Source organism: Hyposmocoma kahamanoa, unplaced genomic scaffold (genome assembly GCF_003589595.1).
Source record: "Hyposmocoma kahamanoa isolate Upper Pololo Valley unplaced genomic scaffold, ASM358959v1 102, whole genome shotgun sequence".
NCBI lineage: Eukaryota > Metazoa > Arthropoda > Insecta > Lepidoptera > Cosmopterigidae > Hyposmocoma > Hyposmocoma kahamanoa.
The window spans coordinates 17,637,517-17,662,546 of record NW_020653337.1 but is presented as its reverse complement, the minus strand read 5'-3'; the positions used below and the strand labels follow the sequence as shown (position 1 = coordinate 17,662,546).

The 25,030-nt window shown below is 36.5% G+C and overlaps 1 protein-coding gene across 8 annotated transcripts in view; it reads right to left on the bottom strand.

The window, feature by feature from the left end:
* LOC113234980 (neural-cadherin) overlaps positions 1-25,030 on the bottom strand; it is a 536,163-nt gene that overhangs the window by 10,928 nt on the left and 500,205 nt on the right. For 5 of the 8 annotated variants that reach the window (XM_026470500.1, XM_026470509.1, XM_026470528.1 and 2 more), the window contains 4 exons: positions 23,012-23,127; positions 12,089-12,253; positions 5,129-5,266; positions 746-4,542 (listed from right to left, as the gene is read on the bottom strand). In XM_026470500.1, coding sequence (XP_026326285.1) covers positions 746-4,542; positions 5,129-5,266; positions 12,089-12,253; positions 23,012-23,127 — 4,216 coding nt within the window. Of the gene's footprint in view, positions 1-16; positions 253-745; positions 4,543-5,128; positions 5,267-9,910; positions 10,073-12,088; positions 12,254-23,011; positions 23,128-25,030 lie in introns of all 8 variants that reach the window. The other 3 variants (XM_026470517.1, XM_026470542.1, XM_026470524.1) reach the window with 2 other exon arrangements.

Sequence of the window (25,030 nt, the reverse complement as noted above, 5' to 3'; positions counted from 1 at the left end):
AGTTAGACTTGCTCACTCATTATAATGAGGAGGCAGACGAGGATAGCAGCGAGCGCCCCCATGCTGAGCTTGAGCGTGCGCCCTTCTTGCACCAGCTCGCAGTTCTCCCCCCAATAGCCTTCAGGGCAGTGGCAGCGGTACCCAAGCTCACGATTCACGCATGAGCCACCGTTGCGGCATGGGAAGTAGAGACACTCATTCTTGTCTACGCAACCTTTGCCGTCCGGTGACAATACTAAACCCTCGCCGCAACTAGACACCAGTCCAATTAGTATATTAGTAAATACACGATATAAAAGCTGTTAATAGTATTACAAACACAGTATTTAAAACTGACACGGGTGTTAGGTTTTTTTAATATTATTAGCCAATGTAGTTAGTGTCCACAATTAGATATAGATTGTTCAATGTGCAGTTAATTAGGAAGTAGTTAAAATAAAAACCAAATTTGTCATATAAAAGCATTAGTAGTTTTTAAATGAATAAATATACAAAGATTAGTATGTAATCATTATAAAACATAATTCATTAAATAAATACAGAGTAAATATGATTTGAAATTAAAAGAATTGAAAACTCAGTGCGCCCTCATAATAATATCAAATTGAAAAATAATTTTTCGTCGTTCAAAATAAAATTACTATTGTCACTTAAGAATGTTTGCAAAACATGTAACAGTGACTAGTTTTTAACTTTGTATTCTTGTTTTTTAAACGGAAAGTGACGTTAAATAATAGATACTCACGTGCATTCATATTCGTTCCACAGGTCGACGCAAACGAAGGGTTCAGTGCAGTGGACGTTGATGCAAGGACTGTTAGAAGGGCAGTTGCGATCCAGGTTTCTAGCCATTGTAGCCTGACCCCATTGAGTGCCGTTCATAGCTGGAGGCAGCGGCAGGTGCTTGCCTTCCAACCTGATATCGTCCAAGCAACCTTTTTGGAAATCAGCATATACTTCAAAGGTTCGCACACCGGTATATTCCGCTTTACCGCCAGCGTAAACTCCTTCCTGCTTATCAACCAGTAGCCATTGATGACCTTCGAACTTAAAGGTTTCGTTATATCGCCTTCCCTCACCACCATCAATTTCTAATGTAGCGGAGCTTCCATACCGACTGACACGAGCTATATGCCATTGACCATCATCGACAGCTACAGCATTTAACCATACATCACGTTCTTCAGTGCGCAATGAATTTAGATTGTATCGGAAATGTAAACGTGCGTCTTTCACTTCGAGTATGCCATATTCACGGTTATGTTGGTCACTGACTCTGAAAAGTTCCCCATGGGGTTCACGTGTTCGGAATCGCAGTTGAATTTGTGTACTAAATCTGTCAGGTTCGAAACTAAGAGCGAATTTAACATAGCTTTGAGGCCTAAAGCTCGTCGGAGTTGTAGGTAAATTGCAGGATGGTCCAGTCCAGCCAGGGTGACATTGGCAACGAGCTTCAGAAAAGCTTCCAACGCACGTTCCATGTTCCCAGCATCGTGAAGTAGTGTCTGCTTGATTGCATATTTCTTCAGTTTGTGGACATCCCGCAACAGAATTCCTAAACATGCCTGGATGTGCCAAATCGTATAGTTTGCTGTTATGAATCAGATTTCGTATACATCCGTCAAATCCTTTGCCAATTGGCATGTACTGCCAATGATAATGTGTAGGGTCAAAGTGTTCTATGTACAAACCACCAATCTGTAGGGGTGAGTTAACATTCAGGTATTCATTGAACGGTGGTATGGTTCCTGTGGCTTGACAGGTCGAATCGTCAAATTCTGGAGGAGTACCATCTTCCATTTCTTGAATATCAGCAGACTTACAGAAATCTACAACCATTCGTACGTTTTCAGTGTCCCAGAATATATCGATACGATGCCATTCACCGTCATCTAAAGTCTTCTTAGTTTTGACTCTCAGTTCTAAGGTACCCGACCCAAAGTCAATCAAAAGCCTGGGATGTCCTCTTTCCAGCTCTACAGAGACGAAGTCGGATACCATTATTTCTTCAGGCTCCGGTGGTACAATGGGCCCGTTGTATAACAGTACACCTTCGGATTTTCTAGTAACAAATTCAAAGCTTAAATGTGAACTATCGCACATTTCCAGGGCCGGATACCAAGCCCAACCTGTTCCTCTAAAACTTCTTGTAGTTTGTTGACATCTTGGTCCGGTGTAACCAGGTGGACAGGAGCATGTTAAACCATATTTCCCTTCAATGCACCTGCCTCCATTATAGCACGGCGAGTTGCGGCAAGTTTCTGCCTGAGTAAAGTTTCTGGCTCCACAAGTGCATTCTGCAATCACATCTACTCGAACACCAACTAATGCAGTTTTATTTGCATTAACCATATACGGAAGATTGCTGATATCTAAAACATTTGTGCAAGAGCCCTCACACATTTGGTTCTCATAAATGCATTCGTCTATACCAACCATTGTAATGTTGATTCCGACCGCTCTCTCAATTTCTTCCCTGTGCATCAATACGATACCATTTAATCTGATTGGCTTGTAATAATGAGCACCGTGTGCTGAAAACCGGACATCAGTCACAGGTGGGTGTTTCTTTCTCAGTTGTACACTGAACACATCAATATTTTCTCGTTCCGTGTTTAACAGGTCAGCTAACTTGTCTTTGAAAATGTCTAATTTACTTCGAGAAACGGCAAGAGCTTTATAGTTCCAGACTCTAATAAAGTCTTCATCTGATATACCTGATATCCGTATCGACCCGGAGTTTATTATAGCTTCGTGTGATATTTCTTTAACATACACTGTAACATTTGCAGGTACGTCTGTTTGTGTATGTTTTCGATCGTATACTTTGAATTTTAGGTGATATTTACCTTCTTTTGTTTTATGCTTCATTTGTATCATACCTGTCTCTTCGTTCAGTGTGAAATTTGGATGTTCTGTACTTTCCCAAAAGAATTTTTTATCTGGTAAATCCCAGTCATCAAGGTCGTAAACATATACTCGTCCAATTTCAGTATCAGGTGCTTGCCCTTGATAGTTGTATACGAGAATATCTTTTGATCCGGGCTGCATTTTATTGTCATTTACGTCACCAATGACTACCGTCAGCGTACTTGTTCCTGTCATCGCTGGATTTCCGTGGTCTTTGATTATGATTGGAATGAGATACTCCTTCTGTTGTTCCCTGTCAAATGACCGCAAAGAAGAAACAATAGCCATGCCATCACCGTTCGCACCCTTCTGGTCTTGTTCTACTTTGAAGGATGCCCTTATAATGTCATCCGCTCCAGGGTCAAGTCTAAACTGGAATGGTGGTCCATTGCTCTTGGATCTATCATCATCGTCCGTTGCTAAAATTTCAGCTACTTTCTTAGGTGTAATATGCTCAGTAAGAACCGGTCTATAGTCTTTCAAGAATGTAGGAGCATTGTCATTTATGTCTTGGACTATAACAGTAAGAGTAGCAGTAGCAGTTCTTGGTGGAACTCCATCGTCAATGGCCAAAATTTTGACTTGGTGACGTGGCGTATCCTCCCTGTCTAAAGATCTCTGTATGCTGACTGTCCCTTCTTGGTTAATTGAGAATTGTCGCTTTCTGTCCGACGACCTATCAATAGCGTACGATACTTTACTTTTACCACCTTGATCCGGATCAGTTGCTTTGAACGTTTCTAAGCTCTTGCCGACTTCGGCGTTTTCATAAACTGACACTTCTATATTAGCCCTTTCAAACTGCGGTTTATTGTCATTAATATCTCTAAGTTTAACTACTACCCACGAATAAGCTACGTGATATTTATCGTTGTCATTATCTTCTCCTTTATCATTAACTTGTATCCTAAATCTGAAGCCATTACTTTGTAATTGGTCTTCATAATCTAACGGCTGTACAATTTTCAATGATCCTGTACCGTCGTTATTTCTAACCATAGTAAATTTATCAGCACCATATCCACTATTTTCAATAACTTTGTATTGGAATTTATTAGTTTCATCTTCATCATGTACGGTGACAGTAAGAATGGGCATTTCAGGAAGATTAGTGCCATCAGTTTCATCGACTTCGGTAAACCATTCATCCTTTGTGAACTGCGGGGGCATATCGTTAATATCTTTGACTCTTATTGATGCGGTACCTGTTCCTTTTAAACCCCCTCCATCGGATGCTACGATTTGTATAGAGTAATCAGGTGTCCTTTCACGATCCAAACAGCAAACTGCAGTTTTTATTACACCAGTTTCAGGTTCGATCTCGAAAATAGGAGATCCAGTTTCTTCTTCTATCACATTCTTTTCTATTGAATACCAAAGCTTTGCGTTATTGCTTTCAGCCGGATCGTCATAATCAATCGCAGTCATTGTCATAACGACCATGCCAGCCGTGCCGTTTTCGGTTACATTTCCAAAATAAACTCCTTGAGGGAAAATAGGCGCATTATCGTTAATGTCTTTAAGGTTGACTTGGACGTCGGCATATCCCACGAGGCCTTCACCACCCTCATCTTGAGCAAACACTGTGAACCTCCATTGTGGTCGTCCATTAGGTTGATCACGATCCAGAGGCTGTGAAAAAACAATTGTAATAAAAATTACGCAATTTTCTTTTCAGGTTTCCTTAACAGCTATAAATATTGAAAACAAAAAGTGTTTGTTAGTCAGGTCTCTTTAACAGTTCAGTGGACTAGTTTAGTTGTAGTAGCTTTTAGTGAAAAAATTCATCCAGGGAAATATTGCCACTTTACCCCTTTCTGTCCGAAAGCGGTAACGCTCACATTATTGTATTCCGGTTTTGAAGGCAAAATTACAGGCACATGAGACTTGTTAACTTATGACATAAGGTGACGGGCGCAATGGCGCAAGTGTCCCTCAGATCTTTGCGACTTAAAGCTCTACAACTGCTATGAACAGGCGTGTCCCTTAACACCAGGTGCAAGACTTGTTCGTCCCGTCACTTGGTATAATAATAAAAAAAAAAGTGTTGGTTTTCTGGTTGCAGAAATATGTTCAGGATATAACACAAATGGAATGCAAAAAATGTGTGATTGCATTCTGCATGCAGAGCACATACTTCTCTGTTGCTATCTCTGCTCTGCAGTCTACGCTTTTGTGTTAACGGAATGTTGAAATTAGTGAAATAGGTAGTACTTACTTTGAGCACAAAGATTTCTCCGGTTGTGCGATTGATATCGAACTTGCTGTTCGCAGGGTTGTCAGGGTCAATGCCTTGCCCGGTTAGGAAATATACGATGTTTTGTTGTCTGTCTTTGTCACCGTCAGTGGCGGTGACCTGTATCATAGAAATTATTTATTACTTTCACAATTTTATGTGTAATAGCTTTAGGTAAATGATTAACACTAATTACTGGTTTCTTACCACGGTATGAGTTCTTTTTGTTTTCCGGGAAAATCGGAACGGGTACACGCTCTGTGGTCACGGGTTGACTGAATACACTGAACAGTCAATCCGAACTGAATACACTGAACAGCAAATCCATGGAGCGTGTAACCGATAAATATCAGGAAAACGAAAAGAACTCATACCATGGTAAAAAAACTTAATTAGTGATAATCATTTATTACGTAAGTATCTAGTTCAAATTTACCTAATAAACCTTGAAAGATATATAAGATAGTTATTCTCATCAGCACTATCTAATTATGTACTTATAAAACAGTTAAGCCAAAATATCTACACTGTTAATGGGAAAACGTCTATATCCCTTAATAGATACATTGTGTTATAAACTTGGACTTTGTTTGTGTTTCTATCATTGAATCATACACAAGTTAGGAAAGTTAGGAAAGCTTCACGTAGTTATATGCTTAGGCCCTTCTCAAGAATAGGCAAACGTTTTAACTAATTCCTCTAAAACACAAGCACTCTGTGTTTACGACATGTAGACAGAAAACAACTTTGTTAATGTTTTATTCATAATTCAAACATGCTTAAGTTTCATTTTGTAGAAAGGTATAGTATCAAATCTATTTCATTTAGATTTCACAAAATATTACTTTGTCTGTATATATCGAATACTGTAATACATATCGAAGTTACAATCAAAATAATTATCCATAACGGTTTGTTGAATTATTATAATATTACCTATAAAACTTTTGGCATTATGGGTAATAACCCATAAGTAATTATACTTTTGCATATTATTTTATGATTTCAAGGAATGTGGTGAAATGATGGTAAATTGTATGTTACGTTCACATAGGTATGCATACATAATCACACTTACACCTAATTGTACGAAAGTATATCGAGTTATTAGGTTTTTGCAATTATAACACACTTGAAATGAAATTATTTTTTCGGATTTAACATCACGTATATTTGTTTTTAGATTCATTGATCACGGCGGACACAACAGCCAATATCAGAACTATGAAGTTTAGTTGGTCATATGCCATTTTAGATCCGATGTGTTTTCGTTTATCGAATTAAATATTATTTAATACTAACGATCTCTGGAGATACATATTAGAATTAACGAAATTATCGATAGCAACTTGTTACGAACCGTTTTTCAGAACAGCGTTAGTTTAAATTGGGTATGTTAGAAGCGTAGAAGATGCAGTGGAAGTTTGGAAGTTATGATCCCGCCAACATTGCGGGTTGCTTGCACCGTTAGGTATACAGACGGAAGACGTCTGTGGCGCTCCGAAAGTAAGCCAAACTTCCGAGGCCGCCAATATAAAGAATATGCAGAAAGTCTCAAAAATGAACTGCGAACAATTGCACTAAAAATATAATAAATTGAAAAGCCCTATAAAAATTCCTTTTGCGTGTTTTATTCTGTCAAACATTACCTAAAGAGAAGTAACAGATAAAAGTATATATAATCATATTTTTATTTGCAAAATGAGGGCGACGAAGAATGATAATTGCTATTAAGAGTATAGAGTCCAATTATTACGGCACAATGTTCGGAGCAGGAGAGATGAAGAGGGTCAGACGTTTGCGTAATTACGCGGATCATTTGCGAATCTCACTCCAATTATAAAAAAGCTTATCACTACAAGCGACTTGGGACAAGGGCTTTACTCTCATTTTTCATGATTGAACTAAATGTCGAGTTCAAGCCAATTTACGGACCTTTTTATTGCAGCAGCCTAGCAGATGGTTATAATGGAAGGTGGCCGCATATCAATTTTGATATTACATGCCCACGGCAGATTCTAATTTAATTATTAGTCCTTTATTGCCCGAAATCGGCTGTAAAGTAAGTTACTGTAAATTTTTCTCAACAATCCAAAAGATTTTTTTTACATGAAATGGAAATTGAAACTGAAAAGGTTGTCATCGGACTATAATACATCACGCGTATAGAAAAGTTTGTAAAGTATCCTTACGCTGCTTAAAAGCTCTTCATTTAAACATTGTCGGATTATGATGAATGACACCACAGACTGACGTGAAGCAGATTTTTAAATGTTTTGCGGTTACTGAATTTCAAGCTCGCTTTTGACTTCGACTATACCTACAAATTGTATGTTGTGTTATTATGTAATTACCTATATACCTCTACAACAAATAAAAATACCTTATTGGACATGATACTATTTTTTTCCCTATCCAAATCACGTATATTTGTTTGTTTCAAACGATTTGTTCGGAAAAAATAAATATACTCGATTGTGTTCCGAAAAAGGAGTTTCATTACCAATTTCGATAAAACAAACCTTATGTTAGATAATTAGATAATAAAAAACTAGAACTCGATAAATAAAACCTCCTTAGAGGAGAAAATATCATTGCAGTGAGATTTATAGTAGATTCTACCACGATGACTACAATTTATACCAAGAGCTCTCATTAGGGATGAACTTGTACTCGAATAATGCGATACCTTTTAATAATGTAGCTTAGGGAAATGTACGAGAGATTCTCCGACGCCGCCGGTAAAATGTTAGTCAAGAATGGAATACAATGTATATCTTATTATTTTATTTATTTAATCGATAATGATGATAAACGAAATGTTATTATACTTTAGATGGGGTTTCATAAAGATGGAGATATAAAACTTTAAAATTAATAAGTCTAAGAAACCAATACCGTTATAAAACTAAGGTTTCAAATTTAAATTTACCTACTTTCAGAAAGAAATAGAATTAAATTACCATTTCCCCAAAATTTGAGTACATTTTTTTAATTTATATATATATTTTAATTTATAATAGTAAAATACCGCAGAACGTGTAAGAAACCAGCTTTTATTTCGTACTCGGCATGAATATGTAGCTTTTCTTTCAATTCTGTAGCTTTTAAAATGACCTTAAAACAAAGTCCAAGCTTCTTAGTTTAATTTTGTAAAAGTTAAATGTTAATTTAGGTCTATCCCAATATTCAGCTAGCAACACAGCCCAAACTCCAATCACATTATTGGTTTGTGTCCCTAGATTCACTATACGGTTCCAAATTCGAGCTAGTGAGGTAATCTGACTTATATTAAACATGCAATAAGCTCTAGGAAGCTAAAGTAAACGCCTAACGTGCAAGTCAAACTCATAACACAGACGCAATACATACATATGCTATAGAATGTTGGACAATAATGTCATTTTGTTCCGTAGCATCATTATTCTTATAATTAGTTATATCTAACTTACCTGTAATACAAAATATCTTAAAATGTATTATAATAAATTAAAATAAGTACAGCAGGATAGACGCGTAAAATAAAAGCCTGACCGCTGACATCAGTATTGTCTTGTCAGCTCAGTAATTTACCTATACTTTAAGAAAGGAAGCACATAGCGTAAATAATACCTCCGTCTGAAAAGTTTTTTTTTAAATGTTTCATATTGTTGTTGTACACAATTAGCAATCACTTTGCTACGACAGGCTGGTCATCAATTTATTCCGTATTTAGAACACAAGCTTTTGTAATTGACAACAGCAACTTTTTTTCAGGTAGTATATATTTATATGATTGAAATTTTAAGAGGGAGGTGTTGTTCACTCTATGAATGTTATTTGAAGTTTAGGTAAATACACCTTAATTATTCCGACCTCTGATAATGACGTATACTGCCCTCCTTATTGACTAACGTAATCACATTTTTAGCGAAGTTGAGTTATTAACATACCAATCAATCGGTTTTTTAATACCTTATTAAGTTTCGGTTTTATTGTTAAGTAAAATCAGCGTAGTCGACATTTTTTATACGACAATATAACTTTAGGTGCCAATATCTCTTCTCGTGTTAGTTATGTAAAGGAGGGTAGTATAAATCACTATTTTTACAATGGTCAAACTTTTAGTGTTGATGTTTAATCCATTGTTTCTACTATTTACATGTCAAAAAAAATTTAAGCGGCAATATTGAGCCGGAAAGGCAAAGCTCGCTTTACTAAATGTACTTTTGAATTTCACAAAAGTTCAAAAGTTTACATTAATAAAATGACTAATTAAAATGCTGGATAGGAGTAAGGACATAAAATTAAAATTAAAAATAAATATTTGGTTCCAAAACAATTAAAGGGAACAAATAATACGTAAAAGTACGACTTTGTTGTGTACTTAGGAGCAGGTCTTTTGTAAATCGTTTGTTAATTAAGTAAACTAAATAATGAGAAACAATTCAATTGTAATTTATCTTTAAAATTTTTTTTTATTAATTTTTTTTTAATTTTTTGTAAATGGAGTAAAAGGATACCTTAACAAATTTTAATAATACGTTTAACTATGTAGGGATCATCTGTACTGTTTAAGAGTAGCTTAGAAATTTGCAAAACTTTAACGTAAAAGTTAGCCGTTAGTTTAATTAAAATATGATTCTGTTAACTTACTTGACGCATGGCAGACGCAAGCCTCTTTGAAACAAAATTCTCTGACGTAATTATTTTAAGGGTTAGTAAACTGTATTGTTCCCAATGAATCATTTGCTCCATCACCGAATAAAAAAAATAATAAAAAACCTGTATTAAAGGGTGAGGATAAGGGCCAGTTTCTTCCAATGCTTGTGTGACGTAAGCACTGCGAGAGAAGGTTGGGGGTCGATCATTGACGTCCAAGACGTGCACGACGACCCGCGTCGAGTTCTCGTTGCGTCCATCCGAAGCCACCAGCACCAGGTCGTACTGCGCACACGCATAATTTACACACCATGCTCATGCGCACTTGTTAACTAACTCAAAAAGAATCAGTGCGTTCTTGATCTAAACATGGGCTTAATTGTCCAAATAAATATGTATTTCGATATTTTCGGAAATTAAATGTACCTACTATTAATTTAATGTTAATAAAAATTATTTTATTGTACAGGTACGGTAATGAGTATTCGTAATTAATATACGACATAAAAGTGTGTATATATTATAATTATTAATACAGTGTATATTTTCAATATCTGTTTTTAATTTATCTTATTTCAAATAGTATTCATTCGTATAAATGCTATACTAATTATTTCTCTGAAATGAAACTCGAAACGCATTTTCACGGTAAAGGAAACGATGAGTAATAAATCAATTCGATACTCGCTGTTGTTTTACTGCGAAATTTTTGTTATTCGATGCATTTTACAAAAAAAAGCCGTCGTAGCCTAATGGTTTAACCAACCGTCTCTCAAACAGAGGGATCGAGTCCGGGCTCACCTCGTGGGTTTTTTCGCATTTATGTGTGAAAAATTAATTCGAAATTTACCATGAGCTTTCCGGTGAAGAAAAGCATCGTGATTAAACGTGTGAAATCTCCAACCCGCATTGGCGCAGCGTGCCGAGCTATGGACTAAATCCTCGCCTGATACGAGACCCATGCCCAGAAGTGGGACGTGTAAATGGGTTGATGATGATAATTATGATACTTACATTTTATTTTTGTTTAAAAGTTAAAAAAATGTTTCTCCAAACCCAACGTAGATGAATCGCAAAACAGGAGTTAACGTGTACTCCGACAAGAACTTTTCGGGGTTTGATGTAATAATTGAAAAGTACAGTTCGTGTACGTGCTCGCGAACTCGCAGCCATTCCGCTAAACTTCTAGTCATTATCGTTACAAAAATGGGAAAACTCGAGTTTGACTTTAAAATGCATTAAAAAAAACTCCGATCGCGATGGCCGCTTTGAAATGTTTCAAGAGCATTATTGAACTTAGCCCGTTGTGAAGAAAAAATTAAAAAGGTTTTGGTAAGCGATTTGTGTAGAACAAATCCGTAAGAATCACAATTCGATTTACGTTTGACTGCTCATTTAAATTATAAATTTGTTCATAGTAAAAGTAAGATGTACAGTAAACGCTGCCCGTATGTGGAACCTTCTCCCGGTCGAGGTCAGACAGTCGCCTTCGGTCCGGGTTTTCAAGGGTGCTCTTTTGAAGCTTTGGGATTGTTCAAACTCCACGTTAATTTACATTTGATATATTGATTTACAGTTTTATTTTAGGCATTCATTTTACTATAGATTTTGTATGTATTAGTGTATCAACATTACGCAACATATATGTATTTGTACATACATTTGATATAATAAATTTATCAGTGTATTTACTGAGTACAATATATTCAATTTCTTTATTTATCTATTTTTAGTGCCACCTCAAAAACCAACTTTCCTTTCAGATTTTCAAAGGTTATTTGGAAGAAATCTCTTTTTGGGTAAGCTCGCCTTTCTACACAAATATTTTAAAATGTTTCTGAATATTTGTAATTTAATTTACAATAGAGTGTTTTAATAAATAAAAAATAAATAAGAATTGAGACTAACGTACTATTTTGAGTATTAAGTACACTAAATTATGTTTCTTTATAATAATATTTCTCTGAAACAGTAGAAGCCTGTAAAAGAATCATTTCAAATATTGAATCCTTGGAGAGTCGGCTATTGTCTTGCGAGGCTGCTGCTATAGAAAATTTGAATGCAAATTCTACAATAGAATAAAAAAAAAACAACGACAAAACGAACAGTAGCAACAAAACAAAACATGACTGTAGCGAAATAAAAATCTACTGCACCACAAACGAAAAGTCCATGCCATGCAAAATCGAACAAGGACTACTACGACTTTATAACCGCAGACGATTCTTTTTTGGAGTACTCGAAGTTGAGGTTCAATAAAGAGTCGAATGAGGTTTTTATATTTATACTGATGAAGTGGACCTGTAAGACGCGTTTTGGCAAATTGCGGTCATCTTCCTCGGTGATCTGGGTGCGGTAGGTAGGGCGCTCAAACACGGGCGGGTTATCGTTCACGTCCTTCACGTGGATCACAACCGTCGTGTAGTTCTCCTTCAGGTTATCCGACGCCGCCAACTTCAGCTCGTACTAACCGACCAAATTACAAAGAAAGCTTCACAAATATTGTTCAGTGTTCCAAATTTAATTTTAGAGCTGAAAGTCACTACAGGTAAATTTTGAAATATAAATATACAAGTCATTATTATGTTTTATACCTTCTGAATGTCGGGATTACTTGCGAAAAGCATAAAGTAATTCAAAGAGCTTGCAATATAAATAGTAATTACTTTACTAAAGTCGTCGTCGGTCAAAATGCAAAGATTCCTAAAAAAAGTAATGTAATGAAACTCTTTGAAAACTCGTTAAGAGAGAACCTCGAAGTAATTGCATTGCCAAAAATATTTACGAACTATTTAAATTTAAATTTATTTGCGACATTTTCGTACCTATAACTAACGCAGAATAATAAAGTAGCCAACATAATTTCACTATAAGTGAAACGATATTTTTCTCACGTTATTTATAAGAAGTTCATTCAACTCGTCTGTCGCCTCAAGAACGATTGATAAATTCGCAGTAATTGAAACCAAAATTTTCCGCGTCAACAATTGCCTTTGAAAATAGAGTGAGCGTGTTTGCGACCCGCAGGGAGTTATTGGTGTCATCTGTCAGTGTCGCTGAGTAATTTCCTCAGTCGGGTGGGAAATGTTTGTTTCAAAAGTCATCTCACGCATATTATACAAGTTGAAGTGTTGCAATTTTCATTTGAGACCTGTTTCGTCGAGATGATAGAATTCTATAGCCTAATGGGTTTAAGTCACTCGTCGATGTACCGTATTAAGGTATTAGCAATTCGACCCGTGAAGAGCTATTGGGGCTGTAGGCGCAGGTGAATGTAGGTTGCGTTCGAAAGCTCTGACTAATGAATACAGAGGAAAGCCTAGCGCTACTCATACCTCAGTGAATAGATGCGTAGATATCTAGAGTGGAGCTGAGATCAGAAAAACACGACACTTTATTTATTATTATTTTTGTTTGTAGTTTATTTTATTTTATTTTGTTTGTATTTTATTTGTACTTTATTATTGTCTGTAGTTATTAGCAAAAAAGAATCGGAAATGTAAACAATCGACATCTGTTTTTAAAAGTCGTATTTTCAAAATAGGGACAATATTACACACACAGTTTATGTAAGTATTTATTGTTTTACATTGACGAAACCCATGGCTACAGGTTAGCTTTTCTGTCCATAGCTAAAAGCTGAGGAAGTCCCATTTGCGTGCGCCGCGACACGCATTTATTTTTATTTTTATTGTGCGTTTAACTTGTGCATTTGTATGCAAATTGCTTTTCTGTGTTTATATTTATTTTACTGTACCAATATTGTAGTTTTAAGTTATAATATTGTATACTGTATTGTAGTTTTAAGCTTCTGTGTGTCTCGGCGTTAATGCAATAAATCATTCTTATTCTTCGAGTGGTTAAGTAAAGCGCGCGATTGCATCGCTACACTTGCGACTTATAGACGATTGCGTCGATAATAACGCGCAATTGCATCGCTACACTTAGGATTTATAGGCGATTGCATCGATGCAGTCGCGCGCTTACGTCGCGTTTGCATCGCTGCTTAAAATCGCGCGTGTGTGTAAAGGAAGACGATTAGAGACTGCATCGCAATTGCATCGCGTTTGTGTCGAGTTTGCATCGCTTCTAAAAGTCGCCGTATGTAACCGCTCTTACCTTTTTATAACTTTTTTTTAGATTAATTCCCCTAAAATGTGGGAATTCTAAAATACATAAAAAATAAATATCTATTCAAATTTCGTAACTCGGAGAGCATACTGAAACGGTTAACAGGCGGCTGGAATAAACAGGTTTACTTTCATTAAAGCTTCGCGAGAATCTACAGTTTAATAGCGATACAGCCCTGAAGCAAACTGCGCCGGCTCGCTTAAATGGGTGTTACAGATTAAATTATTTATCTCTGAGAAAGTTCGATGAAAGTTTGTTGGTAACAAAGAGGAGTGATGGGAGAGCGGCGGCGGTGCTGGCGCTTCGCCGTGTTTAAGTGAAAACTCGCCTACAGACAAAGAGTTTCGCCATTCACCACGATTTATTTTAATGTGAAATTACATTCAAAAGGACGATTAATCCTCTTTTACTCCTCACCGTGGCTTTTATTACAAGCTCTCTACTTTAATACTATAATAGAGGTATAAGGCAATAATGTTCAAATTTCTTAAAGTATCATCATAGTCTCTTACCACGAAAAAAACGGATTCAAATACCTTTTTTAGCATTGACCTACCATGGTAAGTCAATGTTTTCTAGTATTAATAGGCATTTGAACAATGTAGGTTCTACACAAAAGGTCCACAAAGATCCTGCGGTCCATTTCTCGTAAATTGCGACATTCTCTCTATTTCGAAGTAATGTCGCATATTCAATGTATATTGAAAATGTCACAACAAATTTTACAAATTCCTGTGCTGTTAAAAAATAGAGATGTTAAATTGAAAGATTTTAAGATTTCTTTTTTTAATGGTACTCAAAACACAATCGATGAGTTGTGTGAAATACGAGTAGTTAAAGTAACAAAATGTAGTGTCGTTTGAAAAAAAATATTAAAAAAGTTTATTTCTTTCTTCTTAATATCCAGTGATATTAAGGTTGGGACTTCCTAGTAAGTGCCTATGGCAGGAAGATCCGCTCCTCCATTTCTCTACAGTAATAGAAATAAATTTACCAATCACAACTAGCATAAACACTAACTGACTCTAACAAATCAACAAAATTAAAACATGTTGAAACTTAATCACTAAAATTGTAACAATAAAAAAGAAAAAAAAATTAAAATCGCAAATAAAAAGAAAAAAACCAAATAAAAAATATGTGTTGAAGTGAGTGGCCATTGTATATTATATGTATATTAAGGGTACAGTAGGTTCTCCGTTTCATTGTAATTAAGTGAGATGAACCAATTAGTAAAAGCTGTTTTACAGAATAAATGTAATATTCACATTACATTTATACTGTAAATTTCCATGCAATTTCCTGTGTCGAAATAAATTCTGTAAAACGTCAAAATTCCAATTTATGTCAACATTTTGCATATCCCAAGAGAATGTAACCACTACGTTGTAAATGTATGTTTTAACCGACTTCAAAAAAAGGAGGAGGTTATACGTTCGGCTGTATGTATGTTTTCAGATATCTCCGTCAATTGTGGACCGATTTTGAAAACTCTTTTTTGTTTGGATGTACTCTCGTGGTGGTCCCATTGTCACGAAGTCAGAATCTCATGAGAGGATACCATGACAATCGAAGAAAATCCTCAAATTTTACAGGCATCTCCCGTGTATACACCAATTTCTCCATCAATTGTGCGCCGATTTTGAAAATTCTTGTTTTGTTTGAAAGGGTATACTCTCGAGGCGTTCCCTGATGCTTCTCCGGGTTCGTTTCGGCTATCACAAATTACTAATTAATTTCCGCAAATAAAAGTCGACTTGTCACTTGACACAATACATGTAATCAACAAATCACCGTCACCATGACAACCAGAAAAGGAAATAGAAAATGTACAAAGGAGTCCGTACCAGTCCCATTGTCACCGAGAAGTCAGATTCTGATGAGGGAAAAATCGTTTTTTTGTCAATGAAAAAGTTACAATTATTCAAAGTACATTCGAAATTAAAGGTAGCAATGTTATTAAATTTTTATTTACACTGAAGTGTAGGCGTAGATGTTATGCCAGTAAAGGGAGCTGTATTTCGGTTACGTAAGTTTGCAAGGTTTCCTGTATATTACCCGTATATATTTTTAGCAGAGTACGACCCCTTCTGTGCCTGCACGTACAGTGGAATGGAGGCAGCACTCCACCCTACTTAAAACCTCTAATAGTAATCTGCCTCTCACAATACTACGGGAAATATTCAAAAAGTTTTTTCCCCGTTTCACTGTTCAGCCGGAAAGGTTTCGATTCGATTTATTGTCACATATATTTCGCAGGTCAACTCTATCACCCTTATCGCGACTCATGGGAGCCATTCGTCATTACAAAAGTCTTCGGTTGTTTAAAATATCACCCGTTGGAAACATCGTCTCAGGTTTATTGCTATTTTATTTTAGGTTGATAATAAGTAACAAAATATTTGGCGGATTTGATATTGATTTATTAGGCGTTATCCGGGATTTCGAGTTTTTTGTAATGGCGTGTAAACACATCACATTGTATATTTGATTAAAAACTGTATGTGGGCAATAAAAATTGTACTTTAGGAAAGTAATTCAAAATACAGCGAAGACGACGTTGCCCATTGAGGGACGAGCGAGACCGGGCAGTAGGTTGTGGATGGCCTATGGGAAGATTTAAGTTTAAAAAAAAATGTAATGTACGGACAACGGTACTTCAGACTACACATATTTGTTCGAAAATCGCCTCCAGTGCAACGGAACAAGATATGTCAATGTGTAGCTTGATGTGCTGGCGTGTGTACTTGCTCTGGACCAATACTTAGCTCTGGAGAAAACATGATCTATGATCAGGATCTATTCAGTCGCATCTTAAAGTTTGTATGTACTTGGAAACAGCCGCAGGTAAGGAATTCCAATCCTCGGCTGTGCGGATAATAAAAGATGATGAAAAGAGCTTAGTACGCCTGAAGGGAATATCGACCATGTAAGGATGATATTCCGCCGACGACGTCTGGATGTCCGATGGTAAAAGGGGGCGGGATGAGCCGATGGAGCTCAAGGGCACACTCACCGACAGACAGGCGATTTTGCGCCAGTGGGGTAAACTACGAAGTTTAGATTCGAGCTTACCGTCGCCAATAAGTCTCCTGGCTCTGCGTTCAATCGAATCAAGAGCTTCAAGTTGATACTTCGCTGAGCCATTCCACAGGTGACTGTAGTACTCCATGCAAGATCGGACTTTCATGCCATAAATCCATAGCTTCCATCTTTTCAAAGATCATTACGCGTTTTTTTATTTTGATAAGCTAATTTCATTAAACATTTTTTTAAATGTGTACATTTAATGCTCGGAATTAAGACCTCAAGCACAGAAAAATACTTATATTTGTTAACATACAGTTACGCAGTATCGAAAGCAAACTGTCTAAATTGCGTGGCATTAACATCTTTTCCGAGTGATCTAACGATGTGAAGTAAATAGAAAATCGTTTTATCAATCCCTTATCTATACCAGTAATTTCTTTGCAGTGATCATTCCGTCCGCCGTCCTTAATATTGCCTTTGCCACCCACTTGCTTGAGTTTATCTATATTTGCTCTATATTCACTCAGGTTTAAAGAATTAAACCTCCTTTATATGTAAATTTTCTTTTGTTTATTTTTTAAACATTTTTCCATTTGGGTATCTTGTTCTATATATCTGATCCAACAAGTCATTGATAGGAACTTTTGTCAATAGCTTTATTTTACAATCTTTCTAAATTATTCATGTCTGCAGGTATTGCACCAGAAATGGGGGCTCCAAATGAAGTTTCTGACAAAACTTGAGCCACTTTCATATCAACTATTGTTAAAAATAGCGTATGCATGATTCCAATAGCTTTACCATATTTGTTGGTAAATTAGAGTAGGGCTAACTATATGAATTTTAATTTCAACAACTACGCGTATGACATTTTCAGGTCTCTTTTAAAAATTTAACTCCATCCAAGGCCGGACGGTTACCCACGTAGAGGTCCCGGGTTCGATTCTTGGGCCGGGAGGAATATTTATTTCTCACGTGAACTTGGGTGTAATTTGTGGTTGTCTATGTAATGTGTGTGTCCATGGCACCCGCGATACAGGGTTTCCCTAGTCGGGACTTAAAAAAAAGAAATTGGACGGCTAAATCTTTCTGATAGTATTGCTGGATTTTCCCACACACTTTCATTTGTACTATCAACCATTTTGAGAAATGCCATTACAGATAAAAACATAAGTTTTCATCGGACATTGGTTCACTTTCTTCAGGCATGGCTTGCTTGTACTCGTTTTGTCCGCATGATCCATCACAACTCCCTTTACGATACAACATTTAAGTGGATTAAACCAATTTTGTTAATGGCGTTGATTTTCAGAATTCTTCGTGTAGTGTGATTTACGAATTTATAACTATTACTTTTGGAGTGATATTATTAATTCTATGCTGAATTCTGAGAGGATTGCACATTCGTTTAGTTTCTTAGATTTATTTGTAACATGAAAACAACAGGCACTTCCTTAATATTAAACATTTTCCCGTAATCTCATACGGTGACTTGTTCCGATCCATCTCTATAAAAAAGATGAGAGCTTCATCTTTCGACTAGCCGGAATATTTAAAAGATTTAAAAGCATTTCTTTTTGTATATTGGCAATTTTCGTAAAATTTCAGCGATTAATTCTTCTTCCGTTTCACCATTAATTATCAGATATTGAAGGAATGAATTTAGTATAAAATCAAGACCATAATGTTCGAGGAGACCCTTTTTTTTTCAATTTCATCATTATTAACATAATCACGTGGCACTATTACAAAGGAATTGAGTGCCTAAGAAAATAAAAAGTAGATTTCATCTGGAGAATTTCAGAGGCTTTCTCTTAGTTCCTAACCAAAATCTAGGGATCGGGTGTCACTATTTTCCCTACATTTACTATATACTCATAATATTTTTTGTGATAGAAAGTGATGGGACGAAAAAGTCATACACCTAGTGGTAAACGGCACGCCTATCCATAACAGTTGCATTGTCACTTAGAACTCTAAATCCCAAAGATCTGAGGGGCACAACAACCTGCACCTGTCATGGGAAGTATCAAACATAAAGTATCAAAGCCCACGTGTCAGTAGCTTCACCAAAAAACTGGAATGCAGTAATGCTCACATTACTGCTTGGCAACAGTTACAGGTAAGGTGTCAGTACTTCCCTAGACAAACTCTTTCACAAATAGCTCTAAGCGCCTTCAAATTAGACGCTTATAGAAGCCCTGCAGTGGCGCGTCACTACTAATTTTCATACAATATTTAGAAGCGCAGTTGCAGCGCCATTGACGTGATACACGCGCGCCCCTTTTCAAGCAGTTACAATTAGTGAAGTAACACGTACACACGGAAGCCGCGCCACTGTCAAGCCACTGTGCAGCGCGTCTATAAGCCTCTAATTTCAAGGCTAATGAAAAAGAAAAAGGCTAATGCTACTAATACATTTTTTTTAGTAATATTTTATTTATATAGCGAACGGCTATGGAGTGGAATACCTTGCCTGCAGACTTGTTCCCTGAACGTTATAACTTTGGTCTTTTCAAGGCGAGCGTGAATAGGCATTATTTAGGTGTGCATGCTCCATCGTCGACCTCATCGTCACTTTCCATCAGGTGAGATGGGGGTCAAATGCGCACTTATATTTTTAAAAAAAAACTAGAAATTAAAATATAACATAAAGTAGTAAATACATAATGAGTTTTAATAATCACCTGTTATTAGACAGACTGCCGAGTTGTATAGCACAAAATTAATTGCGTAAAAGTCGCACACATATTTATTGATGAATTTCGATGGTGAGGGGAATGAGAACTTTAGTTACACGGTTCGGAACATTGTGTTTGGGCACCACACGAACAAATAAAAGAACGCAAATGGTTTACTTGTAGGCATTTTCAAGGACAATGACTATTGCTCTATTGTTGTAGTACGTAAGGTGTTATTGTTGTGAATGGATCTTATTGAAAGCTATTTGTTCAAACAAGTAATCCAAGGATTTAATCAAGGAAATCGTTTTTTCTGTGTCGAATACAATTTTACTTAAATTAGATTAATGGAAGGCCATTAAAAAAGTTTAGTAATTTATGTTTTGTTTTGATCATGGAACTTTTTCTATGCATTATCCTAATTTTATTCATTCAAGTAACAAAAGCTAGTAGCGGTAGAGCTTCTTACGAAAGAGTTCGTCCAGGGAAGTAATGCCACCTTACCTATTTCTGCCGCCGTAGATAAAGTACGGGCACATGGGACTTGTAAACTTTATAAGCTCCTTCAAATTAGATGCGTATAGAAATGATGCTGTGGCGCAACTGTGACGTAGCAGCCGCGCTTAACTTATTACTTCACTAATTGTTACTGCAAAAGTAAGATGAGCATGACACAGCGGTGGCGCTGCGACTGCACTTTCAGACACTGCAGCGCTTCTATAAGCGCGCGTGTAATTGGAAGGCGCCTTCAGTCAAGAGTCAAGTCACACAAAGTATTACTTAGTATTTTGAATCTTATTTTCTAAAAAAAAAAGTTGAAATTGATAAAATGATACAATGTATGGTGCGATACTGCGAGCAGCCAGGAGGTCGCGCGAGACTTGTAGCGACTAGTTCAAAGGGCACCGTGCTAGCGCCTCCGGCTGCTGCGCGCCTCTGCGCTGACTGGCGCAGTGGCAGCCCCCAGATCTTTACGATTTAAACCATTGAGTGGCATTGCAACTGTTATGAACAGGCGTGTCGCTTACCACCAGGCCCACGACTTATCCGTTCAGTCATTTGATATCATAAAAAAACCAAACAGTCCCATCCAGTTTACAATCAGCATAAATTATACTCCTCGAAATTGATTCCTGATCATCGTCTAATAATTTGACGAATATTTTGTGACTCATCTGTAAGATCGATTGTTTAGATTTCCCTGATGTAATCCAGCGATGATATCGTTTCCAAAAGTAGCTACCTGGAATCTAACATGGAACCTTCTCACCAAACGCTCTTGTTACTAAAATCTAGCTAGACCACCGAATGACGAATATTTATGCGTGTTTCTATTTAACACATAAATCATAATTTCAAAGAAGCCGACAAAATTATGTTTTTAAGTAATTATTATTAGAAAACTCGAAATTTGGATGGTTTAGCGATCGCTTTTAATTAGTTGAACAGGGATGTTATATAAAGGTTTGAACAAATTTCGTCTATGGATTTTATCACTACTATGTATATTGATCAAACGAAACAACTCTATCAAGGAACCTATTTTTAGTTGTTTTTATTCGTAAGTAAAATCGACCTTATGGCGACCTTTGTTTCGTGGCACTTTTACCGACGAAATTGCCTATCGTCGTTTACGAATTTAAGTACAGCCCACACTTTGATAAATGAACTCAAATTTGGGCACTGTCTACACGCTGATAAAAAAACGCGATACGGTGATGAATTCCAATTTTTTGCATAAAAAAATTACCTTGAGCGAGTTATCTTTACACACGTTATACCTATTGAAAAGGTAACCTTTTCAATGTTGAAAATTAATTACTCTTGTACAATGTAATAATTAGAAAAGTATAAATTACATATTCTAGATGGTAGTAGTATTCTGCCTCGCACTATCAAAGTGTACACACTATTAGTATTAAGTTGTTTTACCTTTTTTTGTATGTTACCTCTACATACAAAAAAAGCCTTAGGGCGTTTTCCCATCACGTCGTCACACTTTATTTATCGTCGCGGCTAGTCTGTTCACGTAGTCACGACTATCTGACGTGACTGTATCGTGGACGTTTATTTTATCGTTGAACGTCTGTCGTGTGTAGCCATTCCCAGTAGATCGTGATGACAATGTATCGGTTCACGGCAGCCGCCATGTCGTTTGCACGACAGAAACGTTTGAGACTGCGATTGTCTGTCGTCACATTTTTATCGTGACGTTTTATTTATTATCGGATGACTGTCGTTCTAGCACTTCCCATTTTCACGACAGTCTGTCGTCGTAACGTCAAAAAGGTCGTGAACGACAATTAATCGTGTTGTACTATATGTGAACAATTGCATTTAAGTATACAAGACACGCCACTTTAAATTGCACGACTATCTGTCGTCACTACATAATGGGAACGCTCCCCTTAAGGGACACTAGACTCGTCCTTTTTTGTTCTAACCCTGGAGTGTCATTGCCTGCCTACAACCCTGATGATGTTGCCACCTGGTACTGCGGTGTACAGGGCTCAAAGTCAGCTAATTTTCTTGAAAACACTAGCGTTGTAATTCCATTGACACTCCTCTGAGATTATATTACAATTATGATGACAACATTTGAAAAGAGAACAAACGCGTTTAAACAATTTAGTAAGTATTTTCACATCTACCTATGTTCCCGACGTTGCGGCTAGGTTGCACTGGGCGTGGTCACGGGCTGATTGACCACGATCATGCCACGTCACGCCGTGACCACGGCTAGTGCAACCTAACCGCAATTTCGAGAAAATAAGTAAGTGTAAAAATATATATCTATTAAATTGTATAAATGCGTTTATTATCGTTTTCAAATGTTAATACAACGCAACGCGAAAATTTCAAAGAGCTATTATGTTATGTATAATATTCATTATTCTGCTAAAATCTATTTACAATGGCAGTTGAGTCTCAGTAGAGTGTCAGTGGAATGGCAATGATGGCATTCATTCATTCAATTACATATTAAAATTACCTTGGACATTACTATGACTGTCTTAATTTTTATCTCGTTTAATCAGAAATTTAGTATTCAAATTAAATATGTTTTTTTATAACAAATAATCAGTAGACTAACGCTATCAAAGCTGGTATCGAAATTGAAAAGCAGAATATGAAAAAATTGCAATGGCAGTTCAACAGTTGCTCGATGGCTAGCTACTGGCATGCCACTACCCTTAACTTTTAGTAGAATACCAAACGTACAAAATCCTGCCACTGACACTCACTCTTTCAATACATAATGGAGTTGATTTAAAATTAGTTATTAGCTTTATTTGGGGCCCTGAATGGGCCAAATGTTTTACATTAAATATAAAATATCTATATGCGTGTTCGGTTAACATATGTAAATAGAATGTCATACCCTTTTCCTGGTTTCGTAGTCGAGGGCGCCGGCGACATAGATTGCGCCCGTCATGTTTTTGACGGCGAACGCGCCACCTATGTTCCCGCTCGTGATCTCGTATCGAATACGCGACGCTGCAATAGAAAATAAAAATGTTAAAGCAAGTATACGCTACACCTTGTTGCATCATCCTTGCATATCAGTACATCTCAAACTCTAATATATCTTTTCATCACACTAGCTCTTAAACAGAGTTATGATATGCAGGCAAAGTCGACCGTAATGTCCTAAATAATGTCCACGGACTTTTTTTTACGATTTTTTACGTCAAGACGAAAAATAATGCCAAGCTCTAAAAATGTGTACGTATATTTTACATAAACTTGAAGTATAAAAAAACTAAACATTTGCAATTTAACTATATTTTACTAAATTTATTTTGTGAATTGAAATTCTATTGTATTTAGAGAATAGAAATAACTTATTTTATATCTAATACATTGTGGCTGCATGCGTCTGTGCCTTTTATAATATATGAAAGAAGCTGACAATCCGTTTAAAAAATTTTGCCATACCAGCGAATCTGGCATTTTGCATTTCTGATATAATGCGTCAAAATGCAACCAACCAACCAAACCATTTGCATCCGTATAATCCGTAAATGTTGTGTTGTGAAGCGACATTTATTCATACAAGAAATAGGTTATCGTTGTATCTATTTCGTCGCAAATGTGTTTGTATGTTGTATGTAGCACGCGGTAAAAATTACAAACGTCGAGTTATTAAAACACACTAGCCCTAACAAATTCTTGTTTCCCATTTAAATTTGTCCCATAAAAATATTCCACCTATAAAGGTGGCAAACTAGGGGATATTGTACAGTGACGCTAGTGTAAGAATGTTAATCTACCGCGAGTTTACGGTGTCCGTAGCTGCTGCTAACGACTATGTCAAATTCACAATTTTGTATGGCAGATTACGCATCTCCTCTAACGGCCACAAAATAAAATTAACGTTCTCGATGTATATTTATCGCAGACGCTAGCAATGATCAGCACTATGAAGTCGTGGTAGAGATACAGATCTTCCACGCATGTCACCGACGCGTATCATGGGAAATTTATATGCGATCGTGTGATACAAATGTGGACCCAGTCTTAATTTATAAAGTCCGCTACACGCTCGACATCTAAATTTAGTTCATTAAGACATATATAATCTCAGTACAGCTTGCCGTTTATTACTAGTAGTGATAATGAAACGGTATAGGAAACTTGCTAATGATTATAAGTGTTCTTTGAATGCAGAATAAATATAAATTTTAATAAATATAAATCTACATAGTACAATAGGACAAATAGTGTAACTCTCGCCTTTTCGACGCGTAAATCCCTACGCGTCTCTTGGAGTGTAGGATTGTGACATGGTTCAAATTACAGGAACATGAGACTTGTCAACTTATGTTACTCAGATTTATGCGATTTAAAGCTCTAAATGGCACTGCAACTGTTATGGACAGGCGTGTAGCTTACTATCAGGTGCACGACTTGTTCGTCCCGTCATTTGATATCTTAAACAAAATTAGGTATTAATTACAGTCCTCTAGTGCTATTGAAATAACCTTTGTCAAATGCAGTATCAACATATTGATATTTTTATATCAGCAGCACGGATTTGTATCTAGATTATGGGATCATGAAATAGAAATGAAATGCGAGGTTGAGTTACACAACGATACATTTATAAATAAAATAAAAATCTATTTGACAATAAAAAATATTTTAAATATTTTATAACGAGCGAACGCTTCAATTTTACAATGAATGGCGCGCGGAACCCGCGCTTTGCAACTCGGGAACACCGCGAGATTATGCGAATGTGTGCGTCCGTACATGGCGCGCGGCAGACGTGCACACATGCGAGTCGCGCTGCTACGTTATGGAGTTATACTATTACTTGTTTTATTATACTATGATATCTACCAAAGCGGAGCGAAGAATAACTGCGGCACCAAAGTATTTCCTTATTTTAACTAAG